This window comes from Crocodylus porosus, unplaced genomic scaffold (assembly GCF_001723895.1).
Source record: "Crocodylus porosus isolate Cpor-Errol unplaced genomic scaffold, CroPor_comp1, whole genome shotgun sequence".
NCBI lineage: Eukaryota > Metazoa > Chordata > Crocodylia > Crocodylidae > Crocodylus > Crocodylus porosus.
Genome location: NW_017728907.1, coordinates 57,893,375 through 57,908,547, shown reverse-complemented (window position 1 = coordinate 57,908,547; position 15,173 = coordinate 57,893,375). Strand labels below are relative to the sequence as shown.

General features: G+C 44.5%; 1 protein-coding gene across 7 annotated transcripts in view; it reads right to left on the bottom strand.

Moving 5' to 3' along the window:
- FGGY (FGGY carbohydrate kinase domain containing) overlaps positions 1 to 15,173 on the bottom strand; it is a 421,503-nt gene that overhangs the window by 84,977 nt on the left and 321,353 nt on the right. For all 7 annotated transcript variants that reach the window (XR_002100291.1, XM_019531523.1, XM_019531522.1 and 4 more), the window contains 2 exons: positions 12,499 to 12,627; positions 2,529 to 2,632 (listed from right to left, as the gene is read on the bottom strand). Coding sequence is in view for 6 of the 7 variants with exons in the window: in XM_019531523.1 (XP_019387068.1) it covers positions 2,529 to 2,632; positions 12,499 to 12,627 (233 nt within the window). In the remaining variant the exon portion in view is untranslated. The remainder of the gene's footprint in view (positions 1 to 2,528; positions 2,633 to 12,498; positions 12,628 to 15,173) is intronic.

Below are 15,173 nucleotides of genomic sequence, written 5' to 3'. Positions count from 1 at the left end.
TCTGACCGCCAGGAGAGGCAGAGGTCGATTCCAAAAGTATAGCCCTACTTCGAAAGAGTAGTTTTACCACTAGTTAAACTATTAGGTCTACCAGTAACACGCTGTTCAACACTTTCACCTTCTGAAACATGAAAGGAATGACGGGCAACAGCTTTTACTCAAGTTCTCTTGATTCCTCGAGGTTACTACAAACTAGGTCACAGCGTTTCTCTCGACATTTAAAATAAATGTCCGACTCAAGCAACGCGAACTTCTCTGAGTCACGGAGCATTCAGCCTAAAGAATGGAAATATTATAGCCATGCACATATACCACCAACAGCAACCCTCCCCCCCTGCCAAAAGAAAGAAACAGCAGATGATTTTGAACAGTTTCCTGTTCAGATCCCTTGAAAGAAATGCACTGCCTGACCGGCACACTTTCACCCTGCTTTCTGTTTTCTGAATTTCTCCTGACAGTTGGCTCTTTCGTTTGCCAGAACCACAACAAAGGACGGCCTTGAGTTTCCACACAGACCACTTCCCCCCCTCCCCTCTCTTCTCTGATCATCTCACAAAGGTATTATTGTTGCTGGCTCACTGGGGCTCAGTGCACCTGAGGCAGATCAAAGGCACTTTTTAATGCCCGCCTGACCACACAGGTCTCTCTCCCACTGCATTAAATTAAACCCGATGATTAATCTCTATTGCCCGAGGGTCCCTCGGTACAAAGAAAGAGAGAGAAAATATAGATTTCTATCAAAACATGAGTATAATAAACTTTCATTTTATGGCCCTAATTAAAAAAAGGCACAGCTAATTTCAACCAACTGCAGCTGCATATACGTCTCATTAAAGTACACACACACAAAGGTCCTATGTGCTCTATATTCACTTGGTACAGTATAAGAAGGTACAGATAAAGAGCTGTTACACCAAAGGCCTTTCAGAGATTCAGTCCACAGCAGCTTGGCATTTGCTAATTATCTGTTGGTTGGAAATGGTGGTGCTTTTTTGAGAATTAAAAAAAAAAAAGTGGCAGAGAGGAGATTTATTAAAGGCTGAGTTGTAACATTTCACATTTTACCAAAAAAAGCCTATTCTTAGATTGGGACTGAAACTGTTAAGCGCCACTCCTTAACTAGTGATTTCATGTGACTTTATGCATGTACTAGGATCCTGATCAACTTCAACAAAGGTTTCATGCCAGAGAACGGTGTCACTTAATATTACTGATATCTTTCAAGGGACCATCCCAAAGATCACATACAGTTATACTGGTGTAAAAATGCTTATACTGGATTAATTTGAAAAGCAATATCATTTTTACCAGTATAACTGTGCACTGGTCTAATAAAGCTTGTATCAGACTATGTATAGCGTGAAAAAACGAATCACTCCTTTAACCAACTTAGTGACACCGGCCAAACTTTTCAGGTGAAAAACAGGTCTAGGAGTAGCAGGATTTTAAATGTAAAATAGGGTTTGTTAGGAATTCAAACATTTCCGAAGTGTGAATACAAGATTATATCCCATAGACTTCTAAAGAATGTAATTCCTTGCTAAATGCTTTGCTTAACAGAGATGGGCTTTTTCATGCCTAAAATGAAGTACCTGCTTTGCTAAACTGGGGCATATGACAAGGTCATTTACTTAATAACATGCTGCTATCATGTCCTATACCCATGTATATATGGCCAAGACACGGGCATCATGATTAAGCTTGGCTGTGACATTTCTTTAAGTGTCTCCCTCTCTTCAGTATTTGAGGTGCCTTTCCTTGACAGCAGGCTCATTTCTGCCAAACTGTCCATCTACCCCCACCACAATTTGCTCATCTGGGAAAAATCCAGGTTATAATCAGTCTAAATTTAAGAGAGTAATGAGTTTTAAATAAAAAATATGGCAGAAAAGGGTACTTATCTAAATGGAATGCTTTCAGACTCATACATTTTAAAAAGGTATAAATTTCACAAGCAGACACTAAATTTTAATTGCAATCTCAGGAAAAGCTTTTTCGTTAATTCACCAGGAAAAATTAACAAAGTAAAAATTGCTTATCTGGGTTTTTTTGTAGTCATGATACGTATCATAATTCTATAGATCACTGCAGCTTTCCAAGGGAGATGGATTTATATTGATTGAGAGAGGGGGTGGGGAGGGAGAAGGTCTGCCACTGAAGATGCACACTGGTTCTCTGAAGACAGTGCTCAGTAGCACATTAGTGACAGGCTTGCCGTGGATAACTCAAGTGCAGAGTTTTCAGCTCAGATTTCAAGCTGCTCTCTCAGCCACTCTCACATTGCATAGACTTTGCTTTTACACTTCATGTTCAGGTCTCTTCCCCCCACCCCCAGTATTGATTTCTACTACTATTAGAGCTGCTGCTTGGTAGCAAATGCATCATGATATATAATTAATATCTGGAGGTAAAGATAGAATTACCAGCAGAATGGAAGGGAAAAAAAGGGTGAGAGGAGACAAAGTTCAATTTCTCTTTAGAGCCCGAGCTGCTGCCCCACCACCCAAATGATCATGTACCCCACCTACCCCCATGTGGCATGAAGATGTTCCACAGATCAGGGCAAGCCGAGAGGTAATGGGCTGATTTTCACAGGGCAGGTTATGTCCTTTCACATCTCCTCCAATGATGCCTATGAAGAAACGAAAAAAGGGGGGAATCCAATCTTAAAAAAAAGACTCTTACAAAATGGGAAGTTTTTAGGATGCAAGTTGCCAAGGATCTCATGCCGATTCCACAAAGCAGAAAGGTCCGATCAACAAGACTAATTTTATTCACACAGATAAACATGTATTCCCGTCCGCGATGGACCAGACATTCCTTAAGCGTTCGTTATTTTATTTCTGTCCCAGCAATACACAGAGGGCTCAGCTGCAATTACAGTTGTACTGAAGCAAAGGGAGAATGAAGAAAAAAGATTTTTCCAGTTGTGGCTGCATAGAACAGGGGCAGAAAGTACTCTTCAGCTAACTCACCCTCTCTTAACTAAAGCTGAAACTCTAGCTGCTGCTGAAGACTAGTCTCCATGGGTGGATCTATGCTTTTAAAAAGAGCTAGAGTCTTCAGGGCTGTGAAACAGGAGAAGAGCCCAGGAGCAGCTAGCAACTCTGCAAAACTGTCCAAAAACTGCTTGATTAGCGAACAAGAACAATGAGCCATTACACCAACTGACCCCCTCAGCTGTCTGAATAGTAATGCCACATCTACTGCACTGCAGTGCAGAAATCAAAGTGGGTGCTTCTATCCTGGGCAGAAAATCAGCTTCCCTGCATAATACATTCACTCCAATTCAGGGAGGCTGATTTTGCAGGGGAAGAGTGTGTGTTGTACGTGAGAACATGCAATACTATTTGCACATGACAGTACACAAATGTATTCGTGTGAATCACAACTGCAATATGTAAACATGTTTTTGCATGGTTCCCACAAATTTCATGCATCCCAGGGTGAAGGACCCACTAATCACTGGGAAAATATGTATTGCTTAGGATGAAATCCTCAGCGAGTAGAATTTTGCCACTGATTTTTACTGGGTTCCAGTTTTTGCTGTCAGTGTTTATTTCAACTTGAAAGCCACAGCGGGCTTGAAAATTTCTATTCATTATAAGTTAGATAGCAAACATGGGTGTAAACTTGAAACATTGATTATAACATTGTAATCATAAGAGCATGCCATTTAATTCAGTTCTTGGGACAAAACCTAAGTGCTTTTAAGAAGAGTATTTTCCATGTATCAGAATTATTTTGTGTTCTGGGAGGGCTATAAATGTCTCTTGTGAAGGCTCCAAAGGGATGGACTCAACACAGAAATTACAGTACCTTGCAAATTTCACATCAGTCAGTCTCAGATAGCAGGAAAAGCTAAGCAGGCACAATTTCAGTCCTTTTCCCATACTGACAAACTAACTAAAATACTGCACAGCAAGACATATAGTTTGAAAAAAAAAAAATGCCAAAAAAGATAATGGTGGTACCTTTTTAAAGGACTAGGCATGCACCTTATTCTAACTTTCTGAGGTCACATCTGTACAAGTCAGACCTCCTATGATGTTTTAACTCCAGGCTCTTTAAAATTAATAGAATAGGTCAAATGAAAGACATATATCTAGCCAGCTTCCAGTTTTCTATGTTTTAGTAACAGATTTCAGATGGACTAGTTTGGAAGCTATTTCTGACCTCTGCAGCAGTAAATATCAAATAACTCTTCGACGCCTCCCAACCCAGCTCACACATTTCAAATCCATCACAGATTCCAGGACTCTGAACTTCAATATACCTAGCCAAGTAGAGAAATAGATTCTGTGTCAAAATTTGCTAACAATGAGAAGTAGACATCCATCATGCCACCTTGGCTTGGTGCGTAGCATGAGAAGGGCCTGTTTTCAATATTTTATCTTCATAAACCATTGTGTAACATAGGCAGAACAAAGTATTTCAGGGGAACAACTGTGATGTCCAGTGGAAGTTACTACACGATGAGCTACATTAAAGTATAGCCTATGTTTCAGGTTCTGTCTTCTACTTATGGTGTACCTCTCACCAAGTGAGTGCATGATAAAACATGGAGAAAATACCCAAAGATGCAACATTAGCTTTTCAAAACACAGTGCCCCTTTCCATCAACTAAAACAGATCTTTATTCTCAATATTTCCTGGTCTAAATTTACCATATTCTCTTCTGCCTCCATTGTATATGTGTTTCTTCAACTTTTTTCATCTTCTTTTTTAAATGGCGGTAAATTTTAGTGTAATGATATTTAACGTTCCTTCTTATTTTTATTAGCTTTGATTCCCACTGAAGATTCTCCGTTCACTTTCTTTTCTGTCCTCTCCTTGTGCCGTGCAAGTTTCCAAATGCCTTCTGGATGAAGTAGATGGGCACAGTTCTCATCATACCAACTAAGGGGACGAGTTATCTATCTTTGAAAGATAGCCTTTGGTCTTAGTGATGCTCTTTTCGTGTCTGGTGTCCTGCCAGCTCACCTGCCTGTTCCCTGGTAGATGACTCAGAGCGTTGCTGGAGAGCCAAGCCTGCCAGGGACTGCAGACTCTAGGTCTTCCAGGGATTATGGCTCTGGAGAACTTGCCAAGCATTCAGCCTTAAAGCTGTGGCTTTCTTCTCGTTTATGGAGTTTTAAACCAGTTCCTAACTAAAACAAAGCCACATTTCAGAATACCTAAATTCTCTAAGAAACTGAATTAATTTCCTCTGCCCAGATCAATACATACTCTCTTATTACTGACCTCATATGAATCGGTCGGAGAGCAAATAGCAGGGTGCCTTTTTATATATACTCATGGATCTGAACATGGTTCTAACAAAAGATGATCCCTGGAATATGAATGAAACATTGCTTCCCACCCACATTTATTTGTTGAAGTATTATGTAGTTGGGAACATGGATAGTAAGTGTTGTTTACACCAAGGTCTAATTCTTACAGTATATGAATTAGTGCAAAGTTCCCCTGGATCGTTTTCAGTTCAACTTTTTTCCCCCACACATAAGTAGTAACTTATTGAATTCAGAAGCACTCTTAATGCTTGAAAGAATAGGTCATTTTCAATGCAAACTACACCACCTGACTATCAAGAGACCGGAGGCAGCAAATAATTCTCCATGTTTAAATAAATGCATTGCTTTATTATACACACACACATATATGTATATGTACACACACAGTATGAACAAAGGAAGATGAAATGGAGAGATTCCCTAGTTAAACAGTCATGTTTTAAGCCTTTCATTATATTCCAGGGATCATTTATCAGAGGCGAACTGATATATGTTTATAGCAAAAGATCTGAGTATATATTTTGTGTCTTGAAGGGAGAATTAGCTTGTTATCAAGACGCTTATCTTTTACTTAGTGACTGGAATACTTTAAGAGAAAAACACCTATGCTAATGTGAAGTAAAAATTGAGACTGAGGACCTCACTTTGAAAGGTGGTTTCTAATTTTGCAGGCAGAGTACAAAGTTCAAAGGGCATATAATTTTACATGTGTATTTATGGACCCACATTCACATCACTTAGCCAATTAATGTAGTGGTTGCCAAGAAACTGGATAGATAAGGAGTTTACAATGATGGGAACAAAACTGCTCCTATAACTACAACAGATACCTAAAGAATAGCAAAAATGCCAAACTGCTTCCAATAATCTGCCATTTATTGTACAGTGGCATTACATATGCAACTGCATGGATGAGGGCTCCTGTATTAACACGATACTGCACCCTGAAGTGCTGCAATAGCTATACCAAAGAATTATTTGCCTCCATCAACAGCAGCGACAGGAGTTTCACATGGGATGCAAAAGGGGCCTGTTCTGAGTATGGCAACATCTGATATTCTTATTAATGACTGTAACAGGACCAGGCTCTGGGGCAGCCAGGATGCCCCCTGATGGCTGTGTGACTCATTCAGCTCTAGCTCTGGGCACCCTCCCTCTTTCACCTTCTCTCCTGCCATGCCTTGCTTTTATTGTTATTGGGATGAAGGAAAGCTGCCCAGTGTCCGAGAACGAGTCCTGACCCATTAGCCGTTGCTGGGTCTTTCCCGAACCGCGCTGATCTCTGCACCACCCTCAAATGCTCGGTGGGCCCTGCAGGTCTGTCTGTGCTCTGGGGCAATAGTTGCCTTAAGGACTAATTTTGTAACCTCCAAACTCCCCATGCAGCCATGCCTCTCAGGTGCTACCAATTAATCATTTAACTGGACACTCCAGTACCACACCTCTCCAGGTCTCTATGTTCTTGCTGGGGCCTCAGCCTTCCCAGCCTCTGACCCCTTTCTCTAGTTGAACTCTTTAGCCTAGGCTCATTGTGTCAGACCTGGCTTTTGGGCTCCAGCCCATCTTGTCCTTTTTCAGCTTTGGGCCCCATGGCTCTGGTCCCTCAGTCCTTGTCTGTTAGTGCCTTAAGCCCAGTCCCAGGTGGGGCTCAAAGCAGTCAAGTGCCCTCCAGGCACCACTGGGATCTCCACCTCCCCTTACTAGTCCCACAGGTTGACAGCTGCATCATTGCACTTTGCAACACTGCAAAGTAAAATACATCCAGATGTAGTTTAGTTTGCAATGATGCAAAGTCATTTAAAACCCCCAGAACTGGTGCACATGTGATGCCATTAAGCCACACAAATTATATTTTTGTCATGTGTACATCGTGACGACTGTCACATATAGAAGTGCCCTTAGTGTGGAACAGTGAGTTCAGCAATTTATCAGATAATAATAGACAAGTCCACAAGGTAGACGGTGAAGCTGCATCTCCTCTCTGTTTCCCACTTACATGTTGTCTGTCTTTTGTACTTTGCATGCTAGGTCATGCAATAATCTCTCATTGCATGTCTTCACACATCCTGGCACTACAAGGCTCTGATCTCCAATGAGTCTGCAGGCACTATCCTAAAGTAAATGAATAAGAGGAGGCAGAACCATGTTCTACTGTATCTTACTGACTTGAAAAGAGTTTTTTGCATTTTTGATACCAACAGAACAGTTGGTATCACATCCATCCTTGGGGTCTCTTGACTGGTAACAAAGGTTAACACTAAACATACTACAATACAAGAAGAACAAAGTAGCTGAAGAGGTGTTTTAGGGCTCCCAGCCTTTGGTAGAGCATTGCTCCATCTCTGAAACAAATATGTGCACAGAAACACTCCTGTCTCCCATAATTTGAGACCAAACACAAAACCTTTCTGGATTATTAATGAAGTGCGCTCTCGCTCGCTCGCTTGCTCTCTCTCTCTCTCTCTCTCTCTCCCCCCCTCCCTCTAAGGGAGCAGACAATAACTTCTGAAATACTTTTAAGTGAAACCCACTTGGAAACATTTCAAAATAGAATAATTTTAGCTAGGGGCCATACATGCAGCCCCTGTGGCATTCCTTAGCTGAAACATTTCAAAATGCTGTGGTTTCCTCTAGCACCAGCCAGAAGCAGTAGAGGAGGCTGCAGTGACCTGTGGTTCTGCTCCTCTGTCCCCGCAAAGGGACAAGAGTAGAGGGGACTTTGCCACTGCAATCCCAATTCTCCAATCCCAATTCTCCTCTCCCCCCTTGGAGGGGAGGGGAAGAGAGGGCTGGGGGTGGAGAGCTGAGCAACAGTGGGGATGGCAGGAGGACAGGAGTTGGCAGGCACCGGGCAGGGAGGATGGGGTAGGAGACACCTATGTCTGGCTCCTGTGTCCCTGCACAAGTAAGTGGGTCTGTTCAGCAAACTGGGCTGACACCCCTGAGACTGAGCACCAGCCTCTAACAGTCCTTTGTAGACTGCAGAGCCTTCCCCAGGCACCATCAATGGCTCCCTTCTACCTTTGTGGCTCAAACTGCAATAAGAAAAACTGCACCACTATTCGTCTGAAGCTGGGAAAACCTTTCTAAAAGCCCTTCTCAGCTCCTACTCAGTCTTCTGCCAGCTCTGCCCGTTCTGGGCTAATTCACACTTCTCTTAGTCTCTGGTCCTGCTTCTCTGCTTTATGCAAGGAGCTTCTTCTGCTCGCACAGCTTAAGCCAGGGCCCAGTTCCCAGCACTGCTTCCATCAGCTCCGTCCCAGTCAGACTGACCCCATCTGCCCCTGGTGCAGGGCTTATATACCTCCACAACCTGCCTCTTCGGGCCTCTCAGAAGCTTGCCTTGAGGGCATGGTCCTCACTTTCTCACTCTCAGTAACAGGGCAGGGTTCCCTGTTACAAGCTGGCCCTTCGAAACATTTCAGTTGTTACTTCTGCCTGCATCCCATGTGTGGGAGGGAGAGACTGTCAAACCTCCGGAGTTAGCTGCCGTCAAAATTCTGACACCCAAGTGTCTACTAATTAAAGGCCAGGTAACCTATGGGGATTTTAATGAGCACTGAAACAGGTTAGGTGTCTAACTCTCAGTGAAAGCCAATGGAAATCTAGGCAGGTATCTTTCTAAAGCACTTTGCAAATCCCAGTTTGTGCTTAAATTTGACTGTAAGTATAATATTTTTGCAAATCCAGCCAAGGCCAGCTTGCCAGGGCAGGATGCTCCATGAGTTCCTCCTCCAGTCAATACCCCTGCTTGTATCTCAGTCCCTGAATCTCCCTCCCACCAGGACTGCACAAGTTTTTGCACTACTAGAGCAGCAGCAAGCTTTGTGTGGCTCAGCCATGGAAAGAGAGGAGGTTGTTGGGACCAGGGAGTTTTCTCCTACCATCCCTTCTACAACGGAAGTCACCAAGACGCTCCTTCCTCTATACCTACCACCCTCACACCATTTCCCAAAGGAAATGATGCGATTGATGGGTCTGTGTATCTGCTCCATTTTAGCGCTATCAGCAAGGGGAGTGTACTGTGAGCTGCACAGCTCCTTTCAGATATTTATAAGCTATCAGCCACTCAGGCAAGGAACCTGTTCCTATCCCAGGGCATCAAGAAAAGCTCTATGCATACTCTTGTCTCCTCTGAAGTTGCTTCAAAGCACCCATATACTTTACACAGAAGTTGCGCACAAGACTTCTGGGAAGTGTTTGAAGTTTCTGCACTACAGATGTGGTTTTGCTCAAAATTTGTTTGTTAAATTCAAAGTGGAAAAACAAATGTAACCCGGGCAGTACTCCAAGAGGTACCCCCTCTCCAATTGAAGGGATCAAAGCAGGTACACAAGTGCTGTGGGAGGTGTAGGGACTCTCCTCCCCCTGTAGAGCGGAGCCAGACCACCAATGGGGACTTAACCATATCCCTTTTAATACTGGGAACATAACGGGCATAAATCAGAGGGTATAGTGGACACTGCAAATGCCCCACGGGGGCAGGATTCAACAAAGGTTAGACGCTTACAATCACTGACAAAAAACAGGGTTAACAAAATATAAAACACAAACAGCAGAACAAACAATACGGGTTGGTGAAATATAAAAAGGCACAAAATGCAAAATGTCAAATGACAAGGAAACATAGGGCCTTGGTACCTGGAGGGGGAGAAAACACAATGGCCCCTTTCCACTGCAAGAAGATTTGCTTCTTGTTATCTCATGCACCCCAAGACATCTCAGCTGGGACTTGAACCCAGATCCCCCACGTGGTATATAGGAACGCTGCCACACAGCCACCACTGGGGGCACTGCTCCAGCCTGCTAGGGGTCTTGATCTTCCCCCAGAGCCCGGCCTGGCCTCTGATTGGAGGAGCTGGAAGCAGAGCTGGGAACCCCTCAGGTCGCTGCTCCGATCCTTCCTGGAGCCTCTCCTGCTGGGTGCAGCCTCTCGTAGGGGATCCTGGAGCCCAGCGGGGAGCCTCTCCTGCCGGCCGCACGCTGCGCTGCTGAGGATCCCACTGCTGCCTGCAGGTCCTGCTCTTTCAGGCTCTTCCGGGGCACTGCTCCTGCCCCGCTGGCTCAGCTCTTGCCAGCTCTGTGAAGCTCCTTCCTTGTTGTCCCTCTCTGGTCTCTCCTGAGTCAGCCCATGCTGCCCCTTTTATCCCCCTCCAGGTGACCCAAGGGGCCAATCGGGACATGGGGTGGGGTGAGTCTCTGGGGACTGATTGGTGTGGAAAGGGTATCCCAAGTCCTCCAATTATCTTTTACCCCTTCAAAACCCCTGGGCCAAATCATTACCAGATTGGTGAGGAAAGGGAATCCCAAGTCTTACAATCATCTTTTGCCCTTTCAAAACCCCTGGGCCAGGTCACTGCCAGCCAACCTGTCACACAAACAAGCAAAAAAAGCCTGTTAAGACTGTCCTATCAGAATAACAGGGTGAACTAAGACACCGAAACCATTGTTTTCCCTATGTAAACTCTAACTAACAACACAGAAACTGAAAATCTTCTTGTACCATATGGATCTCAGAGGGGGAAAAAGCCCTCAAGTTAAATGTTGCTGCCATCTTTTTGGCTGGTTCCAAGGATCACAAATATATTTCAGCAAATCGGATGATGCTGGATAGCTAACGCTGAGAACTTTGGGCTATAAAAAGCAACAAGAAGCAAAATAGCAAACATATTGGGAAATTCATTTCCTCATCTCTGGAGGAGTTCTGTCAAAGTCCATATATTTTCATGAAGGATGACTCCAGCCAGTTTGTTAGAGCAGAAGTTACACAATGACATACAGATAACAGTTTTTGAAGGTAAAATGAAGCTTTTGAAAATACAGTACAATGCACTACAATGTCCAATGTCCAGAACCCAGATCAGCAACAGGAAATATGTGTGAACTTGAAAAACATATATTTTCATTTTTTAGCAGAACTCATGAAAATAGATATTGCCATTACTTCCACTAACTGAAAAACCCAGAATTAATAGTACTGTTAGTTCCTTATACGAGAGAAAGAAATTCAGCAATTTCATTTTTGCAGAGGAGTGTGTCCAGTGCTTCCCTTTTCTTTCTGATGTGGATTTACTCCTTAAATTTCACTTTAAACTGACAGCCTGAACAAATCCAGATGGAACTGCTGATTCCCATTGGATTTTGAAGCAACATCATGCAGAATGGAATAGGTTTAGACATCTATGACACGTGCATACCGATCGTTCCAAACTTGCTCAAAACTGAACTTTGGTTTGCCTAAAAACGAACGGTATATATAAGCTGGCTTTTCAATGCGAAACCAAATTTGGGATGGGTGAACACCAAAATACATCATCCAGATTCTACGTACCCTCCAAGATAAGAAAAGCTCAATGTAAGTTTTATGATGTCGCTATTTAATGACCAAAGTTATGTAGTTATTCTCTACTTTTGTGTTTGCAGACTGGGGATATTATTAAGTGCTTATTAGTAGAGAAGGTGCATCTTGCTAACAGAAATCAATTTTGACTATGCACGACTTAGTATTTTTTGTTCTCTGAGACTTTTGAAACGAAACAGGGCATATTCCCTCTACTGCAATGCAAACAAACATAGTATTGCACACAGGTGCTTACTTTAATGGATATACAACATTTAGAAGAACCAAAACATTACAAATGGCTGTGAATGATATAGTAAATAAGTTAATATGTTCAGATACTAATACATTTACAAATCCCCTGCCTATAGTGTTTCTCCAGAAGATTTACTGGAATTTCAGCAGTTTCTGTTTTGTTTCCTTATCTATGACATGTCACCTACTGATTCCTGTCTGAGCCCCACAGTCTCTGGCCAAGCAATTCATTTAATAACTGGGTTTTTTTTTTTCCCCTGGAGCACTGATTGATGGGAACGGCCATTGGGACATGAAGTCTCTTTGTATCCGACATCAGATCTTTGACATTCCTAGTTAGCAACTCCAAAGTGGAGGCAACAACAACAACAAAATCAGCAAAAGGTTCAACCTGAGATAACTGAATTTGGAATGTGCGTACCGTCATTTTTGTGAATGCCTAATTCATAAAAGAGGGGGTTTTAAAAAGTATGTTATTTTGTAAGAATAGGTCAGCATGCTGCTTAGCTACTGGCATTTGTAACAAATGAAGCTTTGTGGGAAAGGGATATTTTCCATAAATACAGAATCTCAGTAACATCTCTATTTCCACGTACAAAAACAGCATACCTAGTCCTCCAGCATGTGCATCAATGAGAGATGCTGCTACTGCAATCCCACAAGGAAGACCAAGGTCTTTTGCAGCTTCTGGCGTTAGACCATTTCCAACAGAAGTTCCAGGAGACAGGATTTGGTTTCCTGGGCAGACACAAGAAAAACCAAACAGCTGTCAATGTGATAAACAGAAAAGCAAACATGTATTTTCTCCTTAGAAGGCCTTTCTTCCTTCTCTCATCCAGTCTCACACGGGACACGGAACAAGAAAGGGCATCAAAGAACTCCATTTACTTAGCAAATAGATCTACCACGGTGCATAAATACACAATTGTGCTGTACTGGGCTGTTCAGAACAGCTTAAAAGCTGTGCAGTGTTCTGTGCCCAAAATGGCCATGGAGAAGACAGATTTTACTGTACAGTATAGCCCATTCACGTCCCATTGAACCTACTCTGGTCTTTCTATCAATATGTAGCTAGATATAAAGATTCACACTTTATACTGTGGCCATGCACAGTATTATCTACAGACCCCATATAACTGCATATCTGGACCTAGATTCAGCTGGGCTGACATGCATGTAAACTACTCTTCTTGCACTAGCAGGGGCTGTTTGGCTCACAGGTTGCAGCGAAGAAGGGTGGTTGTAACAACCACCAGAAACTCTGGAGGAGCCAGCACGGAGCTACTCACTTAGCAGACTCTACTGCTCCTGTTAATCCACCCATGGTCAGAACCACCCACTTCTGAACCTATATGGGCTGAGGGAAGTGAAGGGGATATTGTGGCTTGTCTATACAGCGCCAGTGGCAGGTCTTAGGGTAAATGGGACAGAGCGTGCCCTACCATTTCAAATGTACTGACATGCTTTGGAGAAGGAAGACTGACTATGAGGCTGCTTTAGCTTCATCCCAGCATCAACTCTGAGAGTTGGAGACTGAAGGCTCAAATACTTGGTACTGAACCTCCTCAAACCCACACCATTTGCAGAAGGACCCATCAGCCATGGTCTGAGCCACCACACTGGGCTGTTAACCATGTCTTACCAAAATGAGGGAGATCATTTGAACAAGCTCAACAATTAGAACAAAAGGAGACAGGCCAAAGCTATGAAGAGCAGATCCAGACTTGGATAGCTACAGAAGTCGTGCTGTTTTGGATCAGGAGCACCAGTTCAGGCCCATCTCTAGGTAAGAAATCCCTTACTTGGCTAGTTGTCGAGCACAACCAGGCATGATGTAGTGAGAAACAACTGACAGCTCCTGGCATCTACACCTCTTTCTTGATGCACAAAATGGGTGTGTAGGGCAGAGGAAAGCACAGCGGGAGCTTCCACGCACTTCCTGACTAACACTTTGACTCCAAGTCAGAGACTTCGCATTCATTTAATGAGGCTCTCTCTCTTTCAAGCTCACTCTGTTTAACAAATTATCTGGGAACAACTTCTTCAAATAAAAGGCAGGCCTACTTTCACCATTGATTTTAATGAGGAAATGCATTAAACTTCAAAAGTGTTCTCATGGGGCAAAGTTCAAATTCAGAAAGCTGCACAGTATGGGTTAATGAACATGAACTGACTGGGGTACGAACGAACAAGATATCATCTACTGATAAGACATGTAAAATATTTTGTGATTAAACAGATTTTTGTCACCCAAACACATAACTCTTGGCTGTTCAATCATCAACCAGGCTAACAAGGCAGGCTGTCACCTATGAAAGCTTATGCCTGTCTGGATGAGGTAGTCCCTAAAGCAGGGGTGGACAAAATATGGTCCATGGGCTGGATCAGGCCCGCAGGTGTCCACCGATTAATTGTACCCCCACCCAGCCCACGTGCCTCGCTCCCACCCTGGTGTGTGGAAGGGCCCAGCCGAACCAGCATAAAGCTTCCAGGAGGGGCCACTGCTGCCACTCCTGCAGCCACGGGGGAACGTGTTCAGCTTTCCCGGCCTCCAGCAGCTCCTCCTTGTCTCCTGGCAGGGGCAGGGGGAGCTACAGCAGGGGTGGTGAGGAGCTACAGCTGGGTGGGGACAGGGATCGTGGGGCTGGGGCTGGGGCTGGGGCTGGGGCTGGCAGGAAGATGGAGCCCATACCCAGGGAGGCAGTGGGAGCAGGGAGCTTGGGCAGGTAGGGGATGGGTGTAAGGGAGGGTGTAAGGGTTGGGGGACCCTCCACACACTCCCACCCATGGTGCATAGCCCCTGCTGTCACCAGCAGCAGCAACAACAGCAGGCGGGGCTCCTCAGGGCACTCGCGGCCTGTGCGGGTGCTGCTGCCTGGCGGCACATGGCTCCGGCCAGAGCTGCACATGTCAGCAAGGAGCATTGGCCGGCCCACCTCTATCGTGTGGGGCTCCCCGCAGCACGCGTGCTGCTCCCGGCACTCACATGCCATCAGGGGAAGCCCTGCATGATGGAGCCAGCTGCTACCACAGAAGCAGGGGGCGTGGGGCTCCCTGCCACTTCTGGAAGAGTCCCGGCAGCTGCACGTGGGGAAGGCAGCCAGCTCCATCGCATGGGGCTTCCCCCAGTGGTGTGTGAGTGCTGAGAGCCGCACGTGCACCACAGAGAGCCCTGTACAGTGGAGGCAGGCTAGCCTGGCTGCGTTCCTTTTCACCATGTGCAGCTCTGGCCGGAGCCATGCACCGCCAGGCAGCACCACCGGCGCAGGCCACGAGTACCCCAA